Below are 24,831 nucleotides of genomic sequence, written 5' to 3' on the forward strand. Positions count from 1 at the left end.
GAGGCTGAGACAGGAGAATCACTTGAACCTGGGAGGCGGAGGCTGCAGTGAGCCGAGATTGCGCCATGGCACTCAAGCCTGGGTGACAAGAGTGAAACTCCATCTCAAAAAAAAGTAGAAAGTACCACACAGCTTGGATTTTGGTGTCTCTCTGAGCCCCAGTTTCGTTATCTGTAAAATGGGGATAATAATAATATCTAATTCATAGGGTAGTGATAGGGTTAATGAGAATCTGTCTAAAGGTTTAAGCAGTGTGTTGCATATAATAAGCACTGAACTATTAGGTGATGAGGATTATATCATGCTTTGTTATTTAGGAGAACTAAGATGTGCTTTAAAGCCACTGGTAGCTTCCACAGATAGCATGGTTGGAGAGGCACCAGTGAGACCTGGATTTGATCACAATTCTGCTTCTTTTAACTAACTAAATGACCTTAGGCAAATTACTTATCTCTGTGAACCTTAGTTTCTTCATCTATAAAATGGGAACGAGTAGTTACCCCAACAGTTGTTGGCAAAGATTAAATGAGGACAAAGCGTAATGCTCTAGTACCATGCCTGACACACAGAGCTCAGCAGGTGTCAGCTCTCCCCGTTCCCTTCTGACCTGTGTGACACTGATGACCTGCTGGCTTCAAGATCCAAGGGCATGGGCTGCTGGACCCTGGAGTGTGGTGCTTTTATTAGAATTAGGTGGTAGGAAGCCTGGCATCATCAGAGGGGGACTTAGTTTCTTGATTGTATTGTAAAATATAACTGTACTTATGAGAGACGGGGGAATCCATTTTTCATATCTATGATATTCCATTTTATGGATATAATCAACATTTACCTTTTCTAATTGGGGGCATTGAGGTGTTTTCCACTTTTCTTGTGTACATAATATGTGTAATTCTTGTATGGATGTTGTGGTGATTGAATACTTAAAATGTGGTCACGCTATTGGGCTGGGAGAGACCAAGCCACATCTTGGATATGTAGGGAAGAAGCTCTTTCCCCAAGTGAGAAATTACTCATCCTATCAGTTGTCTTAGCATTGCCAATAATGCTGTGTTCCGATCGCCAGTGCCCACCCCATGGCCCTGCACTGGTATTTTCCATAGCATCTTGTATCATATTATACAATTTTCTTATTTTAATTTAGTGTTTACTGTCTCCCCTTGCTACAATGCAAAACTCCCTGAGGGCACGGGTTCTTGTCTGTTCTATTCACGGATGCACCTCAAGTACCTACAACAAGTTTATGGCACATACTAGGCCCTCATGAATGTCTGTCAAATGAGTGACGGAAAGTAAGAAGGCCCACCCAGGTGGTGGCAGGTGTGGAACAGAAAGCCAGAACTTGGCAAGCCATCATAGAACTGTGAGTTGTGACCACCCACAGGGGCAAAAGCAGGAATGGCAACAGCACAGCCCATTTGGAGCCCCTCTCCTGCCCCCTTCAGCCAGCCAGCCCCTGCTGAGTTTGGAATTCTTTCTTACTGAGCCGGCATGTGGTCTCCAGCTCTTTCTCAGCCCACTGTGCCGGGCAGCTACTGCCAGTGGCTTGTCACTGAATCCTATTTGCCTCACCCAGGCTGGAGAGGAGCCATCTTCTCCAGCTTTGGGACAGAATGAGACTTGTGAACCATAAGAATAAGTTAGTCATGGCAGAATCAGAAACCTGTACTTCCTAAGCCTGGTGGGTATTTTTAAAAATTGTAAAATATACATAACGAAATTTACCATGTTAACCATTTTTAAGTGTACAGTTCAGTGGCATGAAGTACATTCACATTGCTGTGTAATCATCACCACCATCTAGAACATCTTGCAAAAAAGGAAACTGTACCTATTAAACACTAACTGCCCAGTTTTTTCCCTGTGTGCCCACCAAGCCTACTGGTTTTAAAGGCCTATATTTTCTTTATTTCCATGCTGCTGTCTGCTAGTCTTCCATAAAATCTTTCAGAAAAGATTAGCCTATCTCAGCTGTGCTAGGAGAAAGGCCTTTTTTTTCCCACACTTGAACCAGAGCTACAAAATAGGCCTTTGGGAGGCCAGTGTGGTGACTGCAGTAGAAATAGTGAGACAACTCAGGGGACAGGAGAAACTCAGGAGGGAGAGTGAGGCCCACCGGGCTCACCTGCCCTTCATCACCCAGAAATAGCTCAAAGATATGCTCCAGCCTAGCTGTGAACCCCAGGGAGTCTGCATTTATTTTCACTGGACTTGGAAGCTAATATTCAAGCTCTGAACTTGAGAGGAATCTCAGCCAATACCCACAGCAGCTTTTGGCTGTCCCATAATTCTAGGTTTGAACACAATAAAGACTCGGCGGTATGACAGTTTCTTAGTCCCTTGATTCTATGCCTTGGAAATTAAAAAAATGTAAAATTGGAAGGTGCAAACAACTGAGATTAAGGGGCAGAGTGGAAGAAGTGGGAGTGTCATAAACAAAAGCTGCAAGTAATGCCGTGGCGTTGTCTTCCCGATCTGCCTCCTGTTAACCCTACTGCTCCCTCCCTTCCCTGCAACAGTCACGGGCTGTCATTTTCCTGCTCTTTCATCTCTCATGCTAATTACTGAGACACTGCGACATGCATCCTGATTTATCCTCCTTGTTACATGCTCAGGCCTGTGGAGGGGGTTGGAGGAACCTCACGTGCATGAACAGGGAAAGTTGTAAACAGCTTAAGATAATTTAAAATGTTACCTTTTGGATAGGTTGGTTTAAGCCAGAAAATAGGAAGGTCACCGCAGAGTTCTAACACCTTAGAACTCAAGAAGCTGTTGTCCTTCACAGGCTGATCTACAGCCACCCAGATAAGAGAATTTTCTTCATATTTGACTGGCATGATCTCGCCTTCCTGAAAGTAAAAACGATTGCATTTGAGCAAAGAGGACAGTGAAACATGCTGCATATTAAGAGTCACGTGTTGCTAAAAGGTCATTTTGCCTTATAAAAAATTAATGAGAATTCCGAGCATGCGTGTGTACATGCGTGCACTTTAAGGTTCTAATCTCTTCTCTTTGTAGCTCCTTTCACAATATTCAGCACGCCTCCTTCCTGTTGCCCTGCCTCTGGATAGCTATACCATGTGAATATAAGTGCCCTGAGTTGAAGTGAAAATTACTTGATACCAACTTTGAGATTTAGGTTAATCTGATGTTTTTGATCAAAGATGTTTTTGAGGAAAAGCAATTGAACGAACCCTGGAATCCTACAAAGGATAGAGGAACCCTTCATTTGAAGTGAAAATCTTGTGGGGTTTTGTTCTGCAGCTTCTGAACAACAATGAAAAAGCAAGTGATTGGTTCTTTAATGTCTTCAGTTCAAAGTATTATTTAACATAAACCATTTCTCCATTTCCCAGCTATAACAACACATATTTCAGATGTTCCTTGCATCAAGCACACCACTGAGATTTCAAAGTTAAACCCTGGATTTTCTTCCACAGTGAGATGCTGAGAATGGTTTGATAACCCAGGAGACAAATTTATCCTGCCAGGTTGTTCCTTTCATGTATTTATTAGTCTGCAATAGCTTGGAGAAATTAAAATGTTTTCTCCTAATTTTTAGCTAAAAGCAGTACTTCATTTATGCTTTCTCCCTCAGGCTTATGGCTGCATTAAAACAACTTAAAGTTATTGGAGGAAGCTAACAGTCAGGTAATCCAGTTATTTACCTTAAACTAAATGGCTCCATCCAGGAAATGAATGCTCTTTGAGTACTGTAGCTTTTTAAAGTTATACAAAACTGATGAAAAATTTATGAAAGCAAGTGGTACATAAATCTACCCCATCTCAGTCTAAAGTGTGTGGGGAAGAGTGGGGTGATTGGGATAATGCATATAGATGCATCCTCCATGCTAAGGATGTTAAATAAATCTTGAGGCATGTACTTTTGGTTGCCTACCCAATCACCTTCCTCCCCCACCTGCCTTGTAACATAGTCCTTCTTTTATTGGAAGCAGCAATGAGCCCAGCCCCAGGAGAGACACTTGCTTTCTCTAGTTCTCCTGCAGTCCAGGGTGCCCGGGTGACCAGTGCTAGCCAGTGAGATCCAGGCCAAAGTATGCTGAGGGCCTGGGAGGCCTTCTGCTTTTCCTGATTAAAGGGAAGTCGTGGTTGGCATTGCTCAACGTCTGTCTTCCTGACATTTTTACTTGAATGCCAACTAAGGAAGTCAGGAAGAGGTTGAGCAGTGGCAACCATGATTGGAGCTGGAAGGCAAGATTCTAAAAAATCACAGAAATGCTGGCCACCGAGCCAATGCCTGCAGCCACCTGCCTCCACATTGCTTACTATGGAGAAAAACAGATCCTGATTTGTGTAAGTTACTCTAAGGGTAGTTTTCCGCTACTGACAGCCAAACATATTCCTAATTCACACAAATGTATTGTCTGAATTTGTTTTTGTCCACTAGAGGATCCATCATGCATGACATAAACAACTAAAACACAGGACAAATAATCTACGTCTATGGCCTAAGAATCAGATGCAGACAAAGATTTAAATATAAAAGCATTCACCATCATGGCGAATTTATTTATCATGGTAAATAATGGTATTTAAAAATAGTTATTTTTAATTGTTATTATTTGAAGTAATGAAAAATTGAAGATACCTGAAGTATTTAAGAATAAGACTTTTAAAATTACAATCATATGATAAAGCATATGTCCATTATAATCTACATTTTAGAAGAACTAGTTATGACAATAATAAGCATGTACAACAGTATAATTTCCCATATAGAAAGACTATCACACACACACACACACACACACACACACACGGAGAAAATTCACCAAAACATTAGCATTAGCTTTTTGTGGATTATGCAATTGTAGGTAATTTTATTATCTATACTTTTTTTTTCCCTAAGATGTCCCAGTATTGAACCATTTGTACATCCCTGAAATAAACCTTACCCTGTCATGACATGTTACTTATTCAACATATGGCTATATTCCTTTTACTAATATTTTAGTCAAGATTCTTACACCTATTTTCTTTTTTTATTTTTAACTTTTGTGGATCTATAGTAGGTATATACTTATGGGTTACCTAAGATATTTTGATACCAGCATGCAATGCATAATTACCACATCAGGGTAATTACTGCAAGGATTTATTCTTTGTTTCAAACAATCCAGTTATACTCCTAGTTTTTTTTTAAATGTATAATTATTTTTTACTACAGTCTCCCTGCTGTGCTAGCAAATACTAGGTCTTATCTAGTTTTTCTGTTTTTTGTTCTTTATAACTATTTTTTGTACCCATTACCATCCTCCCTTCCCCCAGCCGTTCCAGCCTCTGGTAATCATCCTTCTATTCTCTATCTCCATGAGTTCAACTGTTTTAATTTTTTAAAATTATACTTTAAATTCTGGGATACATGCGCAGACTGTGCAGGTTTGTTACTTAGGTATACACATGCCATGGTGGTTTGCTGCATGCATCAACTCGTCATCTACATTAGATATTTCTCTTAATGCTATTCTTCCCCTAGCACCCCCACTCCCTGACAGGCCCTGGTGTGTGATGTTCCCCTCCCTGTGTCCATGTGTTCTCATTGTTCAGCTCCTACTTATGAGTGAGAACATGCGGTGTCTGGTTTTCTGTTCCTGTGTTACTTTGCTGAGAATGATGGTTTCCAGCTTCATCTGTGTCCCTGCAAAGGACATGAACTCATCGTTTTTATGGCTGCATAATATTCCATGGTGTACATGTGCCACATTTTCTTTATCCAGTCTATCATTGATGGGCATTTGGGTTGGTTCCAAGTCTTTGCTATTGTGAATAGTGCTGCAATAAGCATACATATGCATGTGTCTTTATAGTAGAATGATTTATAATCCTTTGGGTATATACTCAGTGATGGGATTGCTGGGTCAAATGATATTTCTGGTTCTAGATCCTTGAGGAATCACCACACTGTATTCCACAATGGTTGAACTAGTTTACAGTTCCACCAACAGTGTAAAAGCATTCCTATTCCTCCACATCTTCTCCAGCATCTGTTGTTTCCTGACTTTTTAATGATCACCATTCTAACTGGTATGAGATGGTATCTCATTGTGGTTTTGATTTGCATTTCTCTAATGACCATTGATGATGAACCTTTTTTCATATGTTTGTTGGCCACATAAATGTCTTCTTTTGAGAAGTGTCTGTTCATATCCTTCACCCACTTTTTGATGGGGTTTTTTGTTTCTTTCTTGTGAATTTGTTTAAGTTCCTTGTAGATTCTGGATATTAGCCCTTTGTCAGATGGATAGATTGCAAAAATTTGTTCTCCCATTCTGTAGGTTGCCTCTTCATTCTGATGATAGTTTCTTTTGCTGTGCAGAAGCTCTTTAATTAGATCTCATTTGTCAATTTTGGCTTTTATTGCCATTGCTTTTGGTATTTTAGTCATGAAGTCTTTGCCCATGCCTATGTCCTGAATGGTATTGCCTAGGTTTTCTTCTAGGGTTTTTATGATTTTAGGTCTTACATTTAAGTCTTTAATCGAGCTTGAGTTAATTTTTGTATAAGGTGTAAGGAAGGGGTCCAGTTTCAGTTTTCTGCATATGGCTAGCCAGTTTTCCCAAGACCATTTATTAAATAGGGAATCCTTTCCCCATTGCTTGTTTTTGTCAGGTTTGTCAAAGATCTGATGGTTGTAGATGTATGGCATTATTTCTGAGGGCTCTGTTCTGTTCCATTGATCCATATATCTGTTTTGGTACCAGTACCATGCTGTTTTGGTTACTATAGCCTTGTAGTATAGTTTGAAGTCAGGTAGCATGATGCCTCCTGCTTTGTTCTTTTTGCATAGGATTGTCTTGGCTATACGGGCTCTTTTTTGGTTCCATATGAAATTTAAAGTAGTTTTTTCTAATTCTGTGAAGAAAGTCAATGGTAGCTTGATGGGGATAGCATTGAATCTATAAATTACTTTGGGTAATATGGCCATTTTCATGACATTGATTCTTCACATCCATGAGCATGGAATGTTTTTCCATGTGTTTGTATCCTCTCTTTTTTCATTGAGTAGTGGTTTGTAGTTCTCCTTTAAGAGGTGCTTCACATCCCTTCTAAGTTGTATTCCTAGGTATTTTATTCTCTTTTAGCAATTGTGAATGAGAGTTCCCTCATGATTTGGCTCTCTGTCTATTATTAGTGTATAGGAATGCTTGTGATTTTTGCACATTGATTTTGTATCCTGAGACTTTGGTGAAGTTGCTTATCAGCTTAAAGAGATTTTGTGCTGAGGCGATGGAGTTTTCTAAATGTACAATCATGTATTCTGCAAAATGAGACAATTTGACTTCCTCTCCTCCTATTAGAATACCCTTTATTTCTTTCTCTTGCCTGATTGCCCTGGCCAGAACTTCCCACACTATGTTGAATAGGAATGGTGAGAGAGGGCATCCTTGTCTTGTGCTGGTTTTCAAAGTGAATGCTTCCAGTTTTTGCCCATTCACTGTGATATTGGCTGTGGGTTTGTCGTAAATAGCTCTTATTATTTTGAGATATGTTCCATCAATACCTAGGTTACTGAAAGTTTTTAGCATGAAGCGGTGTTAAATTTTATTGAAGGCCTTTTCTGCATCTATTGAGATAATCATGTGTTTTTGTCATTGGTTCTGTTTAGGTAATGGATTATGTTGATTGATTTGTGTATGTTGTACCAGCCTTGTATCCCAGGGATGAAGCCGACTTGATCGTTGTGGATAAGCTTTTTGATGTGCTGCTGCATTCAGTTTGCCAGTATTTTATTAAGGATTTTTGCATCAATGTTCATCAGGGATATTGGCCTGAAATTTTCTTTTTTTGTTGTGTCTCTGCCAGGTTTTAGTATCAGGATAATGCTGGTCTCATAAAATGAGTTAGAGAGGAGTCCCTCTTTTTGTATTGTCTGGAATAGTTTCAGAAAGAATGGTACCAGATCCTCTTTGTACCTCTGGTAGAATTTGGCTGTGAATCCGTCTGGTCCTGGGATTTTTTTGGTTGGTAGGCTATTAATTACTGCCTCAATTTCAGACCTTCTTATTGGTCTATTCAGGGATTCAGATTCTTCCTGGTTTAGTCTTGGGAGGGTGTATATGTCCAGGAATTTACCCATTTCTTCTAAATTTTCTAGTTTATTTGTGTAGAGGTGTTTATAGTATTATCTGATGGTAGTTTGTATTTCTGTGGGATCGGTGGTGATATCCCCCTTATCATTTTTTATTGTGTCATTTGATTCTTCTCTCTTTTCTTCTTTATTAGTCTGGCTAGTGGTCTATCTATTTGTTAGTCTCTTCAAAAAACCAGCTCCTGGATTCAATGATTTTTGGAAGGGTTTTTCATGTCTCTATCTCCTTCAGTTCTGCTCTGATCTTAGTTATTTCTTGTCTTCTGCTAGCTTTTGAATTTGTTTGCTCTTGCTTCTCTAGTTGTTTTAATTGTGATGTTAGGGTGTCAATTTTAGATCTTTCTGGCTTTCTCCTGTGGGCATTTTAGTGCTATAAATTTCCCTCTAAACACTGCTTTAGCTGTGTCCCAGAGATTCTGGTACATTGTGTTTTTGTTCTCATTGATTTCAAAGAACATCTTTATTTCTGCCTTCATTTCGTTATTTACCCAGTAGTCATTCAGGAGCAGGTTGTTCAGTTTCCGTGTAGTTGTGCAGTTTTGAGTGAGTTTCTTAATCCTGAGTTCTAATTTGATTGTACTGTGGTCTGAGAGACTGTTATGATTTCCATTCTTTTGCATTTGCTGAGGAGTGTTTTTCTTCCAATTTTAGAATGATTGTGATGTGGTGCTGAGAAGAATGTATATTCTGTTGATTTGGGGTGGAGAGTTCTGTACATGTCTATTAGATCTGCTTGGTCCAGAGCTGAGTTCAGGTCCTGAATATCCTTGTTAATTTTCTGTCTCATTGATCTGTCTAATATTGAAAACGGGGTGTTAAAGTCTCCCACTATTATTATGTGGGAGTCTAAGTCTCTTTGTAGGTCTCTAAGAAACTTGCTTTATGAACCTGGGTGCTCCTATATTGGGTGCATATATATTTAGGATAGTTAGTTCTTCTGGTTGCATTGATCCTTTTACCATTATGTAATGCCCTTATTTGTCTTTTGATCTTTGTTGGTTTAAAGTCTGTTTTATCAGAGACTAGGATTGCAACCTCTGCTTTTTTTGCTTTCCATTTGCTTGGTAAATATTCCTCCATCCCTTTGTTTTGAACCTATGTGTGTCTTTGCACGTGAGATGGGTCTCCTGAATACAGCACACCGATGGGTCTGGACTCTTTATTCAATTTGCCTGTCTGTGTCTTTTAATTGCGGGATTTAGCCCATTTACATTTAAGGTTAATATTGTCATGTGTGAATTTGATCCTATCATTCTGATGCTAGCTGGTTATTTTGCTCTTTAGTTGATGCAGTTTCTTCATAGTGTTGATGGTCTTTACAATTTGGTATGTTTTTGCAGTGGCTGGTACCGGTTTTTCTTTTCCATATTTAGTGCTTCTTTCAGGAGCTCTTGTAAGGCAGGGCTGGTGGTGACAAAATCTCTCAGCATTTGCTTGTCTCTAAAGGATTTTATTTCTCCTTTGCTTATGAGGCTTAGTTTGGCTGGATATGAAATTCTGGGTTGAATATTCTTTTCTTGAAGAGGTTGAATATTGGCCCCCACTCTCTTCTGGCTTGTAGGGTTTCTGCCAAGAGATCCACTGTTAGTCTTATGGGCTCCCTTTGTGGGTAACCTGAACTTTCTCTCTGGCTGCTCTTAACATTTTTTCCTTCATTTCAATCTTGGTGAATCTGACGATTATGTGTCTTGGGGTTGCTCTTCTTGAGGAGTATCTTTGTGGTGTTCTCTGTATTTCCTGAATTTGAATGTTAGCCTGTCTTGCTAGGTTGGGGAAGTTCTCCTGGGTAATATCCTGAAGAGTGTTTCCCAACTTGTTTCCATTCTCCCTGTCACTTTCAGGTACACCAATCAAATGTAGGTTTGGTCTTTTCACGTAGTCCCATATTTCTTGGAGGCTTTGTTCATTCCTTTTCATTCTTTTTTCTCTAATCTCGTCTTCATGCTGTATTTCGTTAAGTTGATCTTCAATCTTGGATATCCTTTCTTCCTTCCACTTAATGCATTTGGCTACTGATACTTGTGTATGGTTCACGAAGTTCTCGTGCTGTGTTTTTCAACTCCATCAGGTCATTTAAGTTCTTCCCTAAACTGGTTATTTTAGTTAGCAATTCCTCTAACCTTTTTTCAAGGTTCTTGGCTTCCTTGCATTGCGCTAGAATATGCTCCTTTAGCTCAGAGGAGTTTGTTATTACCCACCTTCTGAAGCCTACTTCTGTCAGTTCGTCAAACTCATTCTCCATCCAGATTTGTTCCCTTGCTGGCGAGGAGTTGTGATCCTTTGGAGGAGAAGAGGCGTTCTGGTTTTTGGAATTTTCAGCCTTTTTGCACTGGTTTTTCCTTGATGTTGGTGACCTTTGGATGGGGTTCTGTATGGATGTCCTTTTTGTTGATGTTGATGCTATTCCTTTCTGTTTGTTAGTTTTCCTTCTAACAGTCAAGCCCCTCTGCTACAGGTCTGCTGGAGTTTGCTGAGGTCCACTCCAGACCCTGTATGCCTGGATATCACCATCAGAGGCTGCAGAACAGCAAAAATTGCTGTCTGTTCCTTCCTCTGGAAGCTTTGTCCCAGAGGGGCACCCATCAGATGCCAGCCAGAGCTCTTCTGTATGAGGTATCTGTCAATCCCTGCTGGGAGGTGTCTCCCAGTCAGGCACCAGGGGGTCAGGGACCCACTTGAGGAGGCAGTCTGTCCCTTAGCCAAGCTTGAGTGCTGTGCTGGGAGATCCACTGCTCTCTTCAGAGCTGGCAGGCAGGAATGTTTAAGTCTGCTGAAGCTGTGCCCACAGCCGCCCCTTCCCCTAGGTGCTCTGTCCTAGGGAGATGGGAGTTTTATCTATAAGCCCCTGACTGGGGCTGCTGCCTTCCTTTCAGAAATGCCCTGCCTGGAGAGGAGGAATCTAGAGAGGCAGTCTGGTTACAGTGGCTTTGAAGAACTGCAGTGGGCTCTGCCCAGTTCCAACTTCCTGGCGGCTTTGTTTACACTGTGAGGGGAAAACCGCCTACTCAAGCCTCAGTAATGGCAGACGCCCCTCCCCCCACCAAGCTCAAGTGTCCCAGGTTGACTTCAAACTGCTGTGCTGGCAGCCAGAATTTCAAGCCAGTGGATCTTAGCTTGCTGGGCTCCATGGGGGTAGGATCTGCTGAGCTAGACCACTTGGCTCCCTGGCTTCAGCCCCCTTTCCAGGGGAGTGAACGGTGCTATCTTGCTGGTGTTCCTGGCCCCACTGGGGTATGAAGAAAGACTTCTGCAGCTAGCTCAGTGTCTTCCCAAATGGCCACCCAGTTGAAACCCAGGGCCCTGGTGGTATAGGCACCCAAGGGAATCTCCTGGTCTGCAGGTTGCAAAGACCATGGGAAAAGCATAGTATCTGGGCTGGAAGGCACTGTTCCTCATGGCACGGTCCCTCACAACTTCCCTTGGCTAGGGGAGGGAGTTCCCCAATCCCTTGAGCTTCCTGGGTGAGTCTATGCCCCACCCTGCTTTGGCTTGCCCTCTGTGGGCTGCACCCACTGTCCAACCACTCCCAGTGAGATAAGCCAGGTACCTCAGTTGGAAATGCAGAAATCACCTGCCTTCTGTGTTGATCTCACTGGGAGCTGCAGACTAGAGCTGTTCCTGTTCGGCCATCTCTATATATACTTTTATGTATCTCTCAAATTTCCTACAGTAACACAGTATTGTTTTTAAAAATCAGGGAAAAATGTATTTAAAAACTCAGAAAATATACTGCAAACTTATGATTAAATCTGGGTCAGCAGGAGAGGAGAACAAGTTCTGGGTCCATTTATAGGGAAAATGGCAAGGATTATAGTTCACTGAAGTCTTCATGACAGAAACTGAGGGATATGACTATAAAAAATGGTAATGCAATAAGAGAAGCTCAAGGGTCAGAACAAAGGAGGTCTTGGTCCCATTTTTATACTTGGTATAACACTCGCACCGAGAAGACGACCTTTGATTCTGAACAGCGCGGCTCATAAGGAACCAGCTGGAACACCATCAGGAGAGAATGACCAGAGCAAGGAAGGTCTGGAATACATCTCACAGGATGGATGGGAAACAGAGTAGAAAAAAGAAAACAGAGGAATGGTAGCCAGCTTTACAAACTCATGGGTTTTTTTTTTAGCTTTTGTTTTGTTCTGTTTTGAGACACCGCCTGCAGCTGCTCCTATGGGGGCAAACAATCAGGCAGTTTCCAAGCACCTTTGCTTACCCATATAGTTTTCCTCTTTTGCCTTGAGGGAGCTGATACTTGCTTTACCTCCCTCTCAGGAATACTGGGAGGATCAAAGATGATCATAATAAAATTAACAACAATGAGCAGCAGCCATCTGTCAACCATCAAGTAGATTTGAGGGCCATGGGCACTGTATGCATACCCCCAGCTTGCAGATGACAATATCCATAGGGAGTATGAGAGCTGAGATGTAAATCCACGTTTTTCTGACTTCAAAGCCCATTTTCTCTCCGCTCTATCCTGCCACAACTCAAATAAAAGGCAATAATCAATGGGACCATTTTGTAAGCCCTAAACTACCATTAAAAGTAAGTTATTATTGTTAAATGTGTCTTTAGAATTCTGTATGCAATTCCTAAAGTAAATTTTTAAAAAATCAAGCTCAAAGGCAAGTTATTAATAATAAATGAAAGAAACATGTTTTAAAAACTCACAGGTTTGACACATAGAAAAGGAATTAGACATATGTTGTGTAGCTTCAATGGGCTGAACCTGAACCAATGGGAAGAAGTTGTAGGAGGAGCTATCTCAGCTTAACGTAGGGCAAAACAATTAGAACCACTCTCAGTGAAGCTGGCTGGTGTTGGGGTGGGGGATGAGTGCCCTGTGGCTGCTTTCCAGCAGAAGCTGTGTGATCCGCTATTGTGGGTCCGTTTAATGAAGACTGTATCTTGTGGAGTCCTTTGTCTTTATTGTGGAGTCTCTTTCGGGGTTTTTTTTTTTTTTTGAGATAGGGTCTCATTCTGTTGCCCAGACTGGAGTGCACTGGTGCAATCTCAGCTCCCTGCAGCCTCAATCACCTGGGCTCAAGTGATCCTCCCACCTCTGCCTCCTGAGTAGCTGGGACTATAGGCACGCACCACCACGGCCAGCTAATTTTTTGTATTTTTAGTAGAGACAGGGTTTTGCCGTGTTGTCCAGGCTTGTCTCAAATTCCTGGCCTTAAATGAACTGCCCACCTTGGCCTCCCAAAGTGCTGGGATTACCAGCATCAGCCACCATGCCTGCCTCTGTTGTGGAGTCTTAACCACAGATCAGATAGTTCCCTAACCTCAGGCAAATAAGGCCATATGAGCACCCAGCCCCTTTATGCACTTTAAAATGTGGCTTCCCAAAACATTTAAATATACTATATCACATGAGAAGAATCCCTTGACCCCAGTAGAACAAAAACAGTTTAAATTCCTTTGGCAGAGAAGAAATCGAATTTACCATCTAGTTATGAACCTATCCAGATACTAGAAACCAAAAGTGTTGTGCCTTTAGGCTGGGCGCGGTGGCTCACTCCTATAGTCCTGGCACTTTGGGAGGCCGAGGCGTGCAGATCACTTGAGTCCAGGAGTTCAAGAAGAGCCTGGCCAACATGGTGAAACCCTGTATCTATTAAAAATACAACAAGTTAGTTGGACGTGGTGGCGTCCCTGTAGTCCCAGCTGCTTGGGAAGCTGAGACAGGAGAATCGAATGCAGTGAGCCAAAAGCGCCACTGCACTCCAGAGTGAGACTCTGTCTCAATAAAAATAAAAATAAAAACAAAAAATAAAAACCAAAAGGGCTGTGCCTTCAAACAATGTTTGCCAAGCAGTCTCACTGTCTCAGGCATGTTGGTACCCACCAGTTTGGAGGAGATGCTCTGTTTGGTCACGGCGCCCACCTCAGGAATACGAGCCTTCACTTGCGCTTTAATGTAGCACTTCTCTCCTCCAGCAAAACGAATTCCTGTGATGCCCTATCAAACAAAAGTGGATCCATCTATCCATCCATTTGTTCATTTATTTGATTTATTGAGTGTCTACTGTGTTCCAGATGCTGTTCCGGGTGCTAGGGACAGGGATGAACAAAAGAGATGGAACTGCCCTCATGGAACTTACCTTTTAGCATTATTTACCAATAATAAAAAACAGCCGGGCAGCCGGGCGCGGTGGCTCACGCCTGTAATCCCAGCACTTTGGGAGGCCGAGGCAGGCAGATCACGAGGTCAGGAGATCAAGACCATCCTGGCTAACATGGTGAAACTCCATCTCTACTAAAAATACAAAAAAAAAAAAAAAAAAAAAAAAAGCCAGGCATGGTGGCGGGCGCCTGTAGTCCCAGCTACATGGGAGGCTGAGGCAAGAGAATAGGGTGAACCGGGGAGGTGGAGCTTGCAGTGAGCCGAGATCGTACCACTGCACTCCACAGCCTGGGCAACAGAGCAAGACTCTGTCTCAAAACAAAAACAAAAAACAAACAAAAACAGCCGGGCATGGTGGCTTATGCCACCAGAACTTTGGGAGGCCGACGTGGGTAGATCACCTGAGGTCGGGAGTTTGAGACCAGCCTGGCCATCATGGTGAAACCCCGTCTCTACTAAAAATACAAAGATTAGCCGGGTGTGGTAGCGGGCTCCTGTAATCCCAGCTACTTGGGAGGCTGAGGCAGGAGAATCGCTTGAACCCGGGAGGCGGAGGTTGCAGACAGCCAAGATCGCCACTGCACTCCAGCCTGGGTGACAGAACGAGGCTCTGTCTCAAAAAAATAAACAAACAAGAATAGAGATAAAGTCAGGTAATAACTGTTAAGAAGAAAAATAAGACAGGAATGATGAGGTGGTAATTTAGACAGCATAGTCAGGGGAGGTGACTGAATGAGGGGATGATATTTGAGCTGGGACAGAATATGTTAGTTATTCCATCTATATTCACAAGCTCAGATGAAATGCCACCTTCTCCATGCAGCCTTCTCTGAACATCTCAGCCTAAGCAGCTGTCTTTCCTCTGCTTTCCCATAAGTCCTCCCGTCTTCATTCCTCAACTGGGTTGCTTACTCAACTATACACAGCCTACTTAGTTATAAGCTTCTCGAGATCAGTATTTGAATCTTTTTTGTTTTCTTTTTTGGTGACCCCACAAAGCTTCTCAAAAGATGTTGGTCAAATTAATTAATTCTATGAATTCAGAATTTTCCTAGGTTACTGAGCCCAGAGTAAACAGTAAAACTTTCTACAGCACCTGGTCCTGAACTTTCCTTCTATACCTTACCCAAGGACTTAGATGGTTTTTTTTGTCTCCTGAGAGATATAAACAATATCTTCTCTTGGTCTGCCTAGGACCTGCCTCAAGGGAAACATCAGCCACAAAGCTCCAGTCTTGGCTGACAGCACAGCCCCGATTCTATCCACAGAGGACATGAGGGGTAACAGGATGTTCTGTCCCAGGAATGTTTACTCTCCTCCTGCTGCTGTTAGTTTCAGGACTAGTGAACCTAAAATAATATTAAAGGCCTACAGTTTTTATGGTATAATAATGGAGATACTAGCACAAATCTGAACCTTACCAGTCCTCTGTTGAGTTGAGGCAAGTGTTGGGATGATATAGAAATGGTGCCAGGGCCAGTGATAAGGAATGGGGGAAGAAAACACTTAAAATCTAGGGATCCTGGCTCAAGATTCAGCCCTTTACAATGAAGAAGAAAATTAAATGTAAGTCATGCTGGAGGGGATTCATGGATAGCTCTACCTTATGTAGTCACAGAGCCAGGAGCCCTACAGAAGCTGGTGAGTAAAGGACTGCAGAACACAGAAGAAAAGGCTCATTCTTCCTCAAGCTCTTTATTATTTGTCTTGTGGCTTAATTAATCATGTATACATATGTAACTAATTTCACCTATTTCTCCCAGCACTACTGCTCACTCAGAGAGACAGGGGCATTATCCCCACTTTACAGAAGAGGAACTCCGAGGCTTACTGCTGAGGCTTGGCTCTTAACTGCACCTGAATTCACTGGAGAGGGTTTAAGAACACAGATGCCTGGGCCGCTTCCCAGAGATTCCTATTTGATTGGTTTGCTTTGGGGCCCAGGTATTGGTATTCGTAAAAGCTGCCCAGGTGTTTATAATTTAAAGGGTTGATGCCAGGGTTGAAGACTACCATATGAAAGAGAAAGGTGTTCAAGGTAACAAAGCTTTTAAAGTTATTGCAATAACCTTTGGACCCAAGTTTCTTTTTATCAGTGGTTCACAAACCTTCCCGTGTATCAAAAATCCCCTGGGTCCCCCACAAAACTTCAGAACAGTCTTCATTAACAACCACACCTTAAGCTACCAAGAAAAATCACAGACACCACTGACGCTGTTTACAGCTAAAAAAAAAAAAAAAAAAACATACAGAGATTATACTACTGCATGCACCCAGAATGAAAGCTGAAGTGCCCTACCTAACCAACACCAAAAGTCCACCCCTATGAAAGCAAATTTAAAAAACTGTAATAAGCAATTATTATATCAGATGCACAGATATCAACACAAGGACACAGGAAGCATGAAAAAGCAATAAAACATGACACTCCCAGAGGAATACAATAATTCTCCAGCAACAGATCACAATCAAAAACAAATTTATGAAATCCCAGAAAAAAAAATTAAATATTGATATTAAAGAAGCTCCGTGAGATACAAGAGAATACTGAAAAACATGACAAAGAAATCAGAAAGACAATTTAGGATATGAGTGAGAAATTTAATAAGGAGATGTATATTATAAAAAAGAATGAAATAGAAATTATGGAACTGAAGAATTCATTGAATGAAATACAATATACACTTAAAAGATTCAACAATAGAGGCCAGGCACAGTGGCTCATGCCTGTAATCCCAGCACTTTGGGAGGCCAAGGTGAGTGGATCACCTGAGGTCAGGAGTTCGAGACCAGCCTGGCCAACATGGCAAAACCCCATCTCTACTAAAAATACAAAAAAATAAAAAATAGCTGGCCATGGTGGTGCACGCCTGTTATCCCAGTTACTCAAGAGGCTGAGGCAGGAGAATCGCTTGAACTCAGGAGGCGGAGGTTGCAGTGAGTTGAAATGGCACCACCGCACTTCAGCCTGGGCAACAGAGCCAGACTCCGTCTCAAAAAAAAAAAAAAAGATTCAACAATAGACTATTTCAGGTATCTCAGAACTTGAAGAGAAGTCTTTTGAAATAACCCAGTCAGACAAAAATAAATAAAAAAGAATAAAAAAGGGCCAAGGATAGTGTCTCATGCCTGTAATCCCAACACTTTGGGAGGCTGAGGCAGGAGGATTGCTTGAGCCCAGGAGTTTGCAACCAGCCTGGGCAACATGGTGAGACCCCATTTCTACAAAAAATTTTTAAAAATTAGCTAGGTGTGGTGGTGTGTGCCTGTAGTCACAGCTACTTGGAAGGGAGAAGGACCACTGGTATATACATATATATATCCACAATGGAATACTATTTGGCCATAGAAAAGAATGAAATCATGTCATTTGCAGTAACATGGATGGAACCGGAGGTCATTATGTTAAATGAAATAAGCCAGGCACAGAAAGACAAATGTCATATGTTCTCTCTCCTATGTGGGAGCTAAAAAAGTTGATCTCATGGAAGCAGAAAGTAGTGATAGATACCAGAGGCTGAGAAGGATATATGGGTGGAGCTGGGGGAATGAAGACAGGTTGGTTAATGGGTGGTACAAACATGCAGTTAGATAGAAGAAATAAGTTCTAATGTTCAGTAGCAGAGTGGGGTGACTATAGTTGGCAACAATGTATTGTATGTTTCAAAGTAGCTAGAAGAGAGGACTTGAAATGTTCCCAACACATAGAAATGAAAACCAAATACCCTAACATTATCATTACACATCCTATTGATGTAACAAAATATCACATATATCCTATAAATATATAAAATATTATGTAACAATTTTAAAAAGGCAAATTAAAAAATCACCTGGGCCAGGGCAGTGGCTCATGCCTGTAATCCCAACACTTTGGGAGGCCAAGGCAGGAAGATCACGAGGTCAAGAGATGGAGACCATCCTGGCCAACATGGTGAAACCCCATCTCTACTAAAAATACAAAAATTAGTTGGGTGTGGTGGCGTGCACCTGTAGTCCCAGCTACTCGGGAGGCTGAGGCAGGAGAATTGCTTGAAGCCAGGAGGCGGAGGTTGCGGTGAGCCAAGATCGCACCACTGCACTGCAGCCTGGCGACAGAACGAGACTCCATCTCAAAAAAAAAAAAAAAAAAAAAATTCACTTGGAGGACTTGTTAAATTAAACAGTGTTGTGCCCCACCCCCAGTTTCCCATTCAGTAGGTCTGGGGTGGGGCCTAAAATCTGCATTTCTAACAAGCCAAGTGATGCTCCACTGGCAGCCTGAGGAATACACGTGGAGAATAACTGCTTTCTCTTATGCTACCTCCTGTAGGGCCGCTGCTCTTATTTGGCATGTAAATTTAGGACTCATAGTTTGAAAAACAGAAGGCAGGGAGGGAGATGATGCCTTCTTATGTGACATTTTCTCTTAACTTCAAACACATCCCCTGAACGTGAGATGTGTAGAGGGAACGCTATACAACCGTCACCGTATCCCCAAAGGGGAAAGCTGATTCTACTGAATGATTCGCAGCACTGAATGGGAATCTAGTGTTAAGTTGGTTCTGACAGTTGACACACCGCAGTGAGAACTGAAACCCCCATGGGGTGGGAAGTGTGGGAAAGAATTCACACATATTAACCACCGTATCTAGCTGAAACTCCACATCAAGCAGCCAGATATATTAAGAGATTAAACAGAGGGAACTAAAAGAAGCACAAGAAAGCCAAGCAAACCTCCTGTTTTTGCAAACAAACAGGCTTTAGAAGCTGGTGGTAATGAAGAAATTTGCTAGCAAGGGTGATGAGTAGAGAGTCCAAGAATCTAACATTCTTTTTTCAAAAGAGTGACGTAATCTTACCTTGGCTGCACATTTTTTTCTTTCTAAGGTATCTCATCTATTTCTATGACTTAGACCAGAGGTTCCCAAGGATGGTAGGAGTTCGTGTCCCCAGGAGGGCACTTTAGAAATCCTTGGAGAAGTTTCTTGTTGTCACAAAGATTGGGGGCACTCCTGACCTTTATTGCACAGGGCCCAGGGACGGCAGGTCCTGCAGAGCCTGGGACAGTCCTGAAGAACTAATTGTCCTGGGTTGGAGGAAAAAAACCTGTTTGTAAATATCAGTGTCTAGAACCCAATGTTGTTTTATTTGTAAACACAAAGTAATTTTTGGCATAGTCTTAATGTACAACAAATTTCCTAGGAATGCAATTACTGTGAAATGGAGAGAAAACAGTACTTTTCTTCACTGTTTGAGAAAATTACATAGCATTTAAATTGCCAACACACACTTGTGTCTGTCTGCATTTTGGGCTGTGGCATTGACAGTCATTCAGCTTCTACTATAAGTGTTTGACTTTATATCTTCTAGTGCATCTGGCTGAACATTTACATATGAAGTCCATATTTTTAATATAAATTAGTTTCATTTCATTTTTCCTTTACCTTATAGTTGGAGGCTGAATTGATAGGTTATGCTATCTTTACTTTCTCTAGCTTTTTAAATAAAAAATTTCAAATATTCACAAAATTAAAAGGATTATACAGTGAACCCCCATATGCCCATCAGTTTATTCTTTCAATTTCTTTTTTTTTAAATTTTGTTATTATTATACTTTAAGTTTTCGGGTACATGTGCACAATGTGCAGATTTGTTATATATGTATACATGTGCCATGTTGGTGAGCTGCACCCATTAACTCGTCATTTAGCATTAGGTATATCTCCTAGTGCTATCCCTCCCCCCTCCCCCCACCCCACAACAGTCCCCGGTGTGTGATGTTCCCCTTCCTGTGTCTGTGTGTTCTCATTGTTCAGTTCCCACCTATGAGTGAGAACATGTGGTGTTTGGTTTTTTGTCCTTGTAGTTTGCTGAGAATGATGGTTTCCAGCTTCATCCATGTCTCTACAAAGGACATGAACTCATCATTTTTTATGGCTGCATAGTATTCCATGGTGTATATGTGGCACATTTTCTTAATCCAGTCTATCATTGTTGGACATTTGGGTTGGTTCCAAGTCTTTGCTATTGTGAATAGTGCCGCAATAAACATACATGTGCATGTGTCTTTATAGCAGCATGATTTATAATCCTTTGGGTATATACCCAGTAATGGGATGGCTGGATCAAATGGTATTTCTAGTTCTAGATCCCTGAGGAATCGCCACACTGACTTCCACAATGGTTGAACTAGTTTACAGTCCCACCAACAGTGTAAAAGTGTTCCTATTTCTCCACATCCTCTCCAGCACCTGTTGTTTCCTGACTTTTTAATGATGGCCATTCTAACTGGTGTGAGATGGTATCTCATTGTGGTTTTGATTTGCATTTCTCTGATGGCCAGTGATGATGAGCGTTTTTTCATGTGTTTTTTGGCTGCATAAATGTCTTCTTTTGAGAAGTGTCTGTTCATATCCTTTGCCCACTTTTTGATGGGATATTCTTTCAATTTCTAAGGCTTTTTGTTTTATAAATGGGGCATTCAGTCCGAGGGGGTTGGCTTAAAGCAACAGCACTGGTGCTTGTGAGAGTATAACTAGAATGTAACTCATACAGTATGAATGAACTTGGCTTTTCTATCTCTCAGGGTGGAGAGCCTGGAGCACTTTTTTCAGTGCTATCCTCTGTCGGGGGTTGTTTTTTTCCACTGGGTTCTACTAAAATCTTGGTGGAGTCCTGAATGAACTGGGGAGACTGTTCATTTACAATTCAAAACCTTTTATAATCTAGCCCCACCTGCATCCCCATCTTCTTTCCTTCCCCAAGTTGGGCTGAACTGGGCTACTTAGAATTAGAACCCTGGAGCGAGCCTGCACATTCGTGTTCACTATTTTTCCCTGGGCCTGGAGAGCCTTCCCCTACCTGTCTGATAGTTGAAATCCTAATTATTCTTCAGGACCTGATTTGGTCATCACTACCTCTGTAAGACCTGCTCCAGTCCCCTATTCAGCAAGGATGTTTCCTCTCTGTTAACAGCTCATTGGAACACGTTTTCCAGGCTAACCTGAAGCTATTTCTGTGTGTGCGTCTGCCTCCTGAACTGAACTGAAGGGTCCTTGAGGGAAGGGTCAATCATTTTTGCATTCCCCCTGCTTAGCACCATCCCTTGCACACAGTATGTCTCAATAAATGCTTCTTGAATTTGACTGTTGATTCAAAATACAGGAGAAAGTAATAGCGTAGGTACCATAGTGGCTGATTCATGTGTTTTCAAAAGTTCAGGCTTGTTTAAACCCATAACAGGTTCTATCCATCAAAAAAATATTCTACTCACCAGTTCTGACTTAGAGAAATGTGGAAGCTATCAAAGAGAATTGATCAGTTTATAAAATATCTGTGGCCCTGTTGGTCTATGAGAACAAAACACAATCGATACCATTATTAGAAAAGAACCAAAGGATTATAAAACAGAAATATAGGTTTGCTATTAAAATATGTTAAAAGAATATTTTTGATACATGAACATCTCAAGAAAGATGAATCTTTTCTTATTCATCTTTGTAGCTCCCTTTGCATATCTTAATATTGTGGCACACCACAGGTATTCAATTTCTGGATTGAATAATGTGTGTTGGGGAGTCACATTTTATTAGTTTATATTGAGTAGTACAAAGAAAAAATGATTTTACCCTGTCCTGGGTCTTGCAGTAAAAGTCTTTAATAAGTGCAGAGAAATTATACTTGTGCATTGACCAGAATCACGTGCAAAGCTATGACTAAACAAAGTGCATCTGGGCACATACAGAGCAGCAGAGGCTGTTCCCAGAGCAGAGACCATTCTGAACATAGTCCTTGTCATGATCAAATAATATCTGACATCACAGTAGCTCTAATGTTAGCATCTGTTGGGTATTCAAATGGACTTATGAGGTATATTTTGATACCAACAAGAGGAGTGCTTTCACTCAAATGAAAAGCATCTTTAGCTTTTCTCATCAATCAGAGGAAGATGGGTCGATGAGGTGTTTGTGGACCAATAAACTATCAGAAGAGACATTATTTTCAAGAGCCTTTTTTCATTATAAAGTTTCACCTACTCCATCTGCAGATTTAACAGGAGAACACAAACAGTGATGCCTCTTCCTCACAGTAAAACATGAAAGAGCATAAAATATTTATGTTGGCCAACAGGAAATTTGGCCTGGAATGACACTTTGGTTTGCAGATGTACACCAAAACATTGCTGCACAGCTTAATGTCTCAAATTGCCTGTAAATGAAATTTTTGTTAAAAAATCGAAACTAAACAGTCTCCTTTTCAAAGGAGATGTGAATGTTTTATCTCTAATATGCTATGGTAATATGCTATGGTCAGAAAACATATGCTATAATAGGAGAATTTGCTCATGGTCATTTTCTGGATTAAATAGGAAATCAGAATTGAGAAAAGTATGCAAATAGATCCCACCTGTTGTTGATGAGATTATTAGGTCATTAAAATTTCCCTCTTCTTCAGAAATTTACATTTCAAATCTTGCAACATTCTTGGATTGTTTTGAGCATTTTATTCATCACGTTACAGAAATCCGCTTGAAAAGAAATAGCTCCTTCAAGTCTTTCTGCCAAGACTTTTATATAATTTCAAGAAGAACCTGCTCTTTTCAATACTATGGTATTGTGGTTTTTTTCTTCCAGTTTTAAAAATCAAGTTTTATTTTGATCTCTAGGGACATACCTTTAATTTCCTAGAAGTAAAAAATTTTTTTCAAAACAGCTAAATCCTTATGTACATGAATTCAATAAAGGTGGTTCTTTTTGTTTTTGGTATTTTACAACTGAAGTGTTGTTTTTTTCTTTTGCAAATATAAAGGACAAAGTCTGGTCCTTTCTCAGAGAGAATATGCTACATGTGTGGATTAGTGGCACTACAACTGCTATAAAGAACAGTTACCATTTGGATGTGTGTGAGAAACGCTGCTTCTCCTTGAATTAGAAAAGTCCCCCAGGCTTGCCTGGTTAAATTCTCTAAATGCATGAAATATACTTACATTCTGGAAATCATTAACTTCAATTGCTTCTTCAGCTCCACTTCCCATTTTAAAGGTCTCCAAGTTGTTCCCAGCATCTATTTCCATTGACCCATCTTGTAATTTCCCATTAATACTCATGGTGTAATGGACATTGTAAATCTGAAAGTGAGCATAAGAGTTAGTGATGGTTTCTTTTTCGAGCAATTCAGGGCTTATCTTTAGAACGGCAGTGTATGAGGTAGCGTCCATATGTTTCAGAGATACATGAGATAGTCCTTAATAATAATACATTTACATATGACGACTTCATTCATACAGCAATCAGTTAACGCAATGATTTCCTTAAAAATACCTTAAGAGTAAAACCTTTGGTTGTCTCTGACACCTATTCCAATAGCTCCGTAATTTGCAATGCTGGCTGTACTTTAGAAGCATCTGGGTAGACTCTCTGGGTACCATGCCTGGGTTTCACCCTGGACAAATTAAATCAGAAGCTGTGGGGAGGGCACTTGGGCATAGGTCTTTCTTTTTCTAAAGCTCAATTCTATTATGCATCTGGGTTGAGCACTATTGATAGATAAATGGAAATTGAGGAGGCAGAAGCTTAATTGGGCTCCCAGCTGAACATGTCTGCAGTGGCACCTCAATTTCACAAGTTGTTTTCATCCTTTGGTCAAGATTAGGCATGCAGTGTCTCAGGTATATGGTATATGGTATTAGGTGTATGGAAAGGACTGCAGACAGGACCAGGGTATGCTTGGTATAGAGCAGCATGTGTGTAGAGGAAGGCCAATGTGCATGTTTGTTTCAGCTCAAAACGGTAGTACTCCCTGAACAACTCTATGGGGCAGGCCCATGGTGCTGTAGGGCATTTTGTTATGAGATGTGTGGGGAGTGTGGAAGAGGGGAAGGGACCTGGCGCTGCAGAAGAGCACCGGTCCAGTAATCAGGAAAACAGGTGGCCACACCACTCATCTCTGGATCTTGTGAGTTGCCACGAATATATAATGAAGTTGGACCTCAGAGGTGGCTTTCATCTATGTCCTTAGAACTGTTGGGATCTCCCGGGCATGGCCTAGAGGTGAGGATGGCACTGTGGCACTCTGTTCTCTCCTGTCCATCCATAGTCTAACCAGAGTGGCTCTGCTTTTTCTGTCTTATGTGTTGCATTTCTGAGTAACATTTTGTTAGAAAGACAAATTTCAACACTTAAAACATTTTTTTTTAAAGTTTGCCACTAATAGCTGACCTAAAGGGCTCAGACACCTGATTACTGCACTGGTTTCAAAATAACTCAGATGCTGCTCCTGCTCAGTGTGCTGCTGTCCTGGTAGACCTTTCTGTGTGGCAGGGCTAGGAGGTAGGTTTTTTTGTTTTTTGGATTTAGATGCATATGTATGTATATCTATATATCTTATATATGATATATTACATATCTTATATATAAATTATAAATGTATATATACACATATATATAAATCTTTAAAGGGGAGGAATGAGAACTGATGAAAAACTGTTACTACTTAATGTCAGGTCAGCCAGTCAAAACTGCAAATAGCTTAGATCCAATTCAAGTCTGATTTTTCTTCCTCATTATGAAGAGTGACTGCTACATGCACAAACACTGGAAAAAGGATC

General features: G+C 41.1%; 1 protein-coding gene across 6 annotated transcripts in view; it reads right to left on the reverse strand.

Annotated features, from left to right (window-relative positions):
• The window catches only part of CNMD (chondromodulin), a 36,699-nt gene that overhangs the window by 6,576 nt on the left and 5,292 nt on the right, over nucleotides 1-24,831 (reverse strand). For 4 of the 6 annotated variants that reach the window (XM_054529073.2, XM_054529072.2, XM_009248668.4 and 1 more), the window contains exons 3-5: nucleotides 23,212-23,352; nucleotides 13,965-14,078; nucleotides 2,696-2,849 (exon numbers count right to left, since the gene is read on the reverse strand). In XM_054529073.2, the coding sequence (XP_054385048.1) occupies nucleotides 2,696-2,849; nucleotides 13,965-14,078; nucleotides 23,212-23,352 (409 nt within the window). The remainder of the gene's footprint in view (nucleotides 1-2,695; nucleotides 2,850-13,964; nucleotides 14,079-23,211; nucleotides 23,353-24,831) is intronic. The other 2 variants (XM_054529074.2, XM_024230918.3) reach the window with 1 other exon arrangement.

This window comes from Pongo abelii, chromosome 14 (assembly GCF_028885655.2).
Source record: "Pongo abelii isolate AG06213 chromosome 14, NHGRI_mPonAbe1-v2.0_pri, whole genome shotgun sequence".
Classification (NCBI taxonomy): Eukaryota; Metazoa; Chordata; class Mammalia; order Primates; family Hominidae; genus Pongo; species Pongo abelii.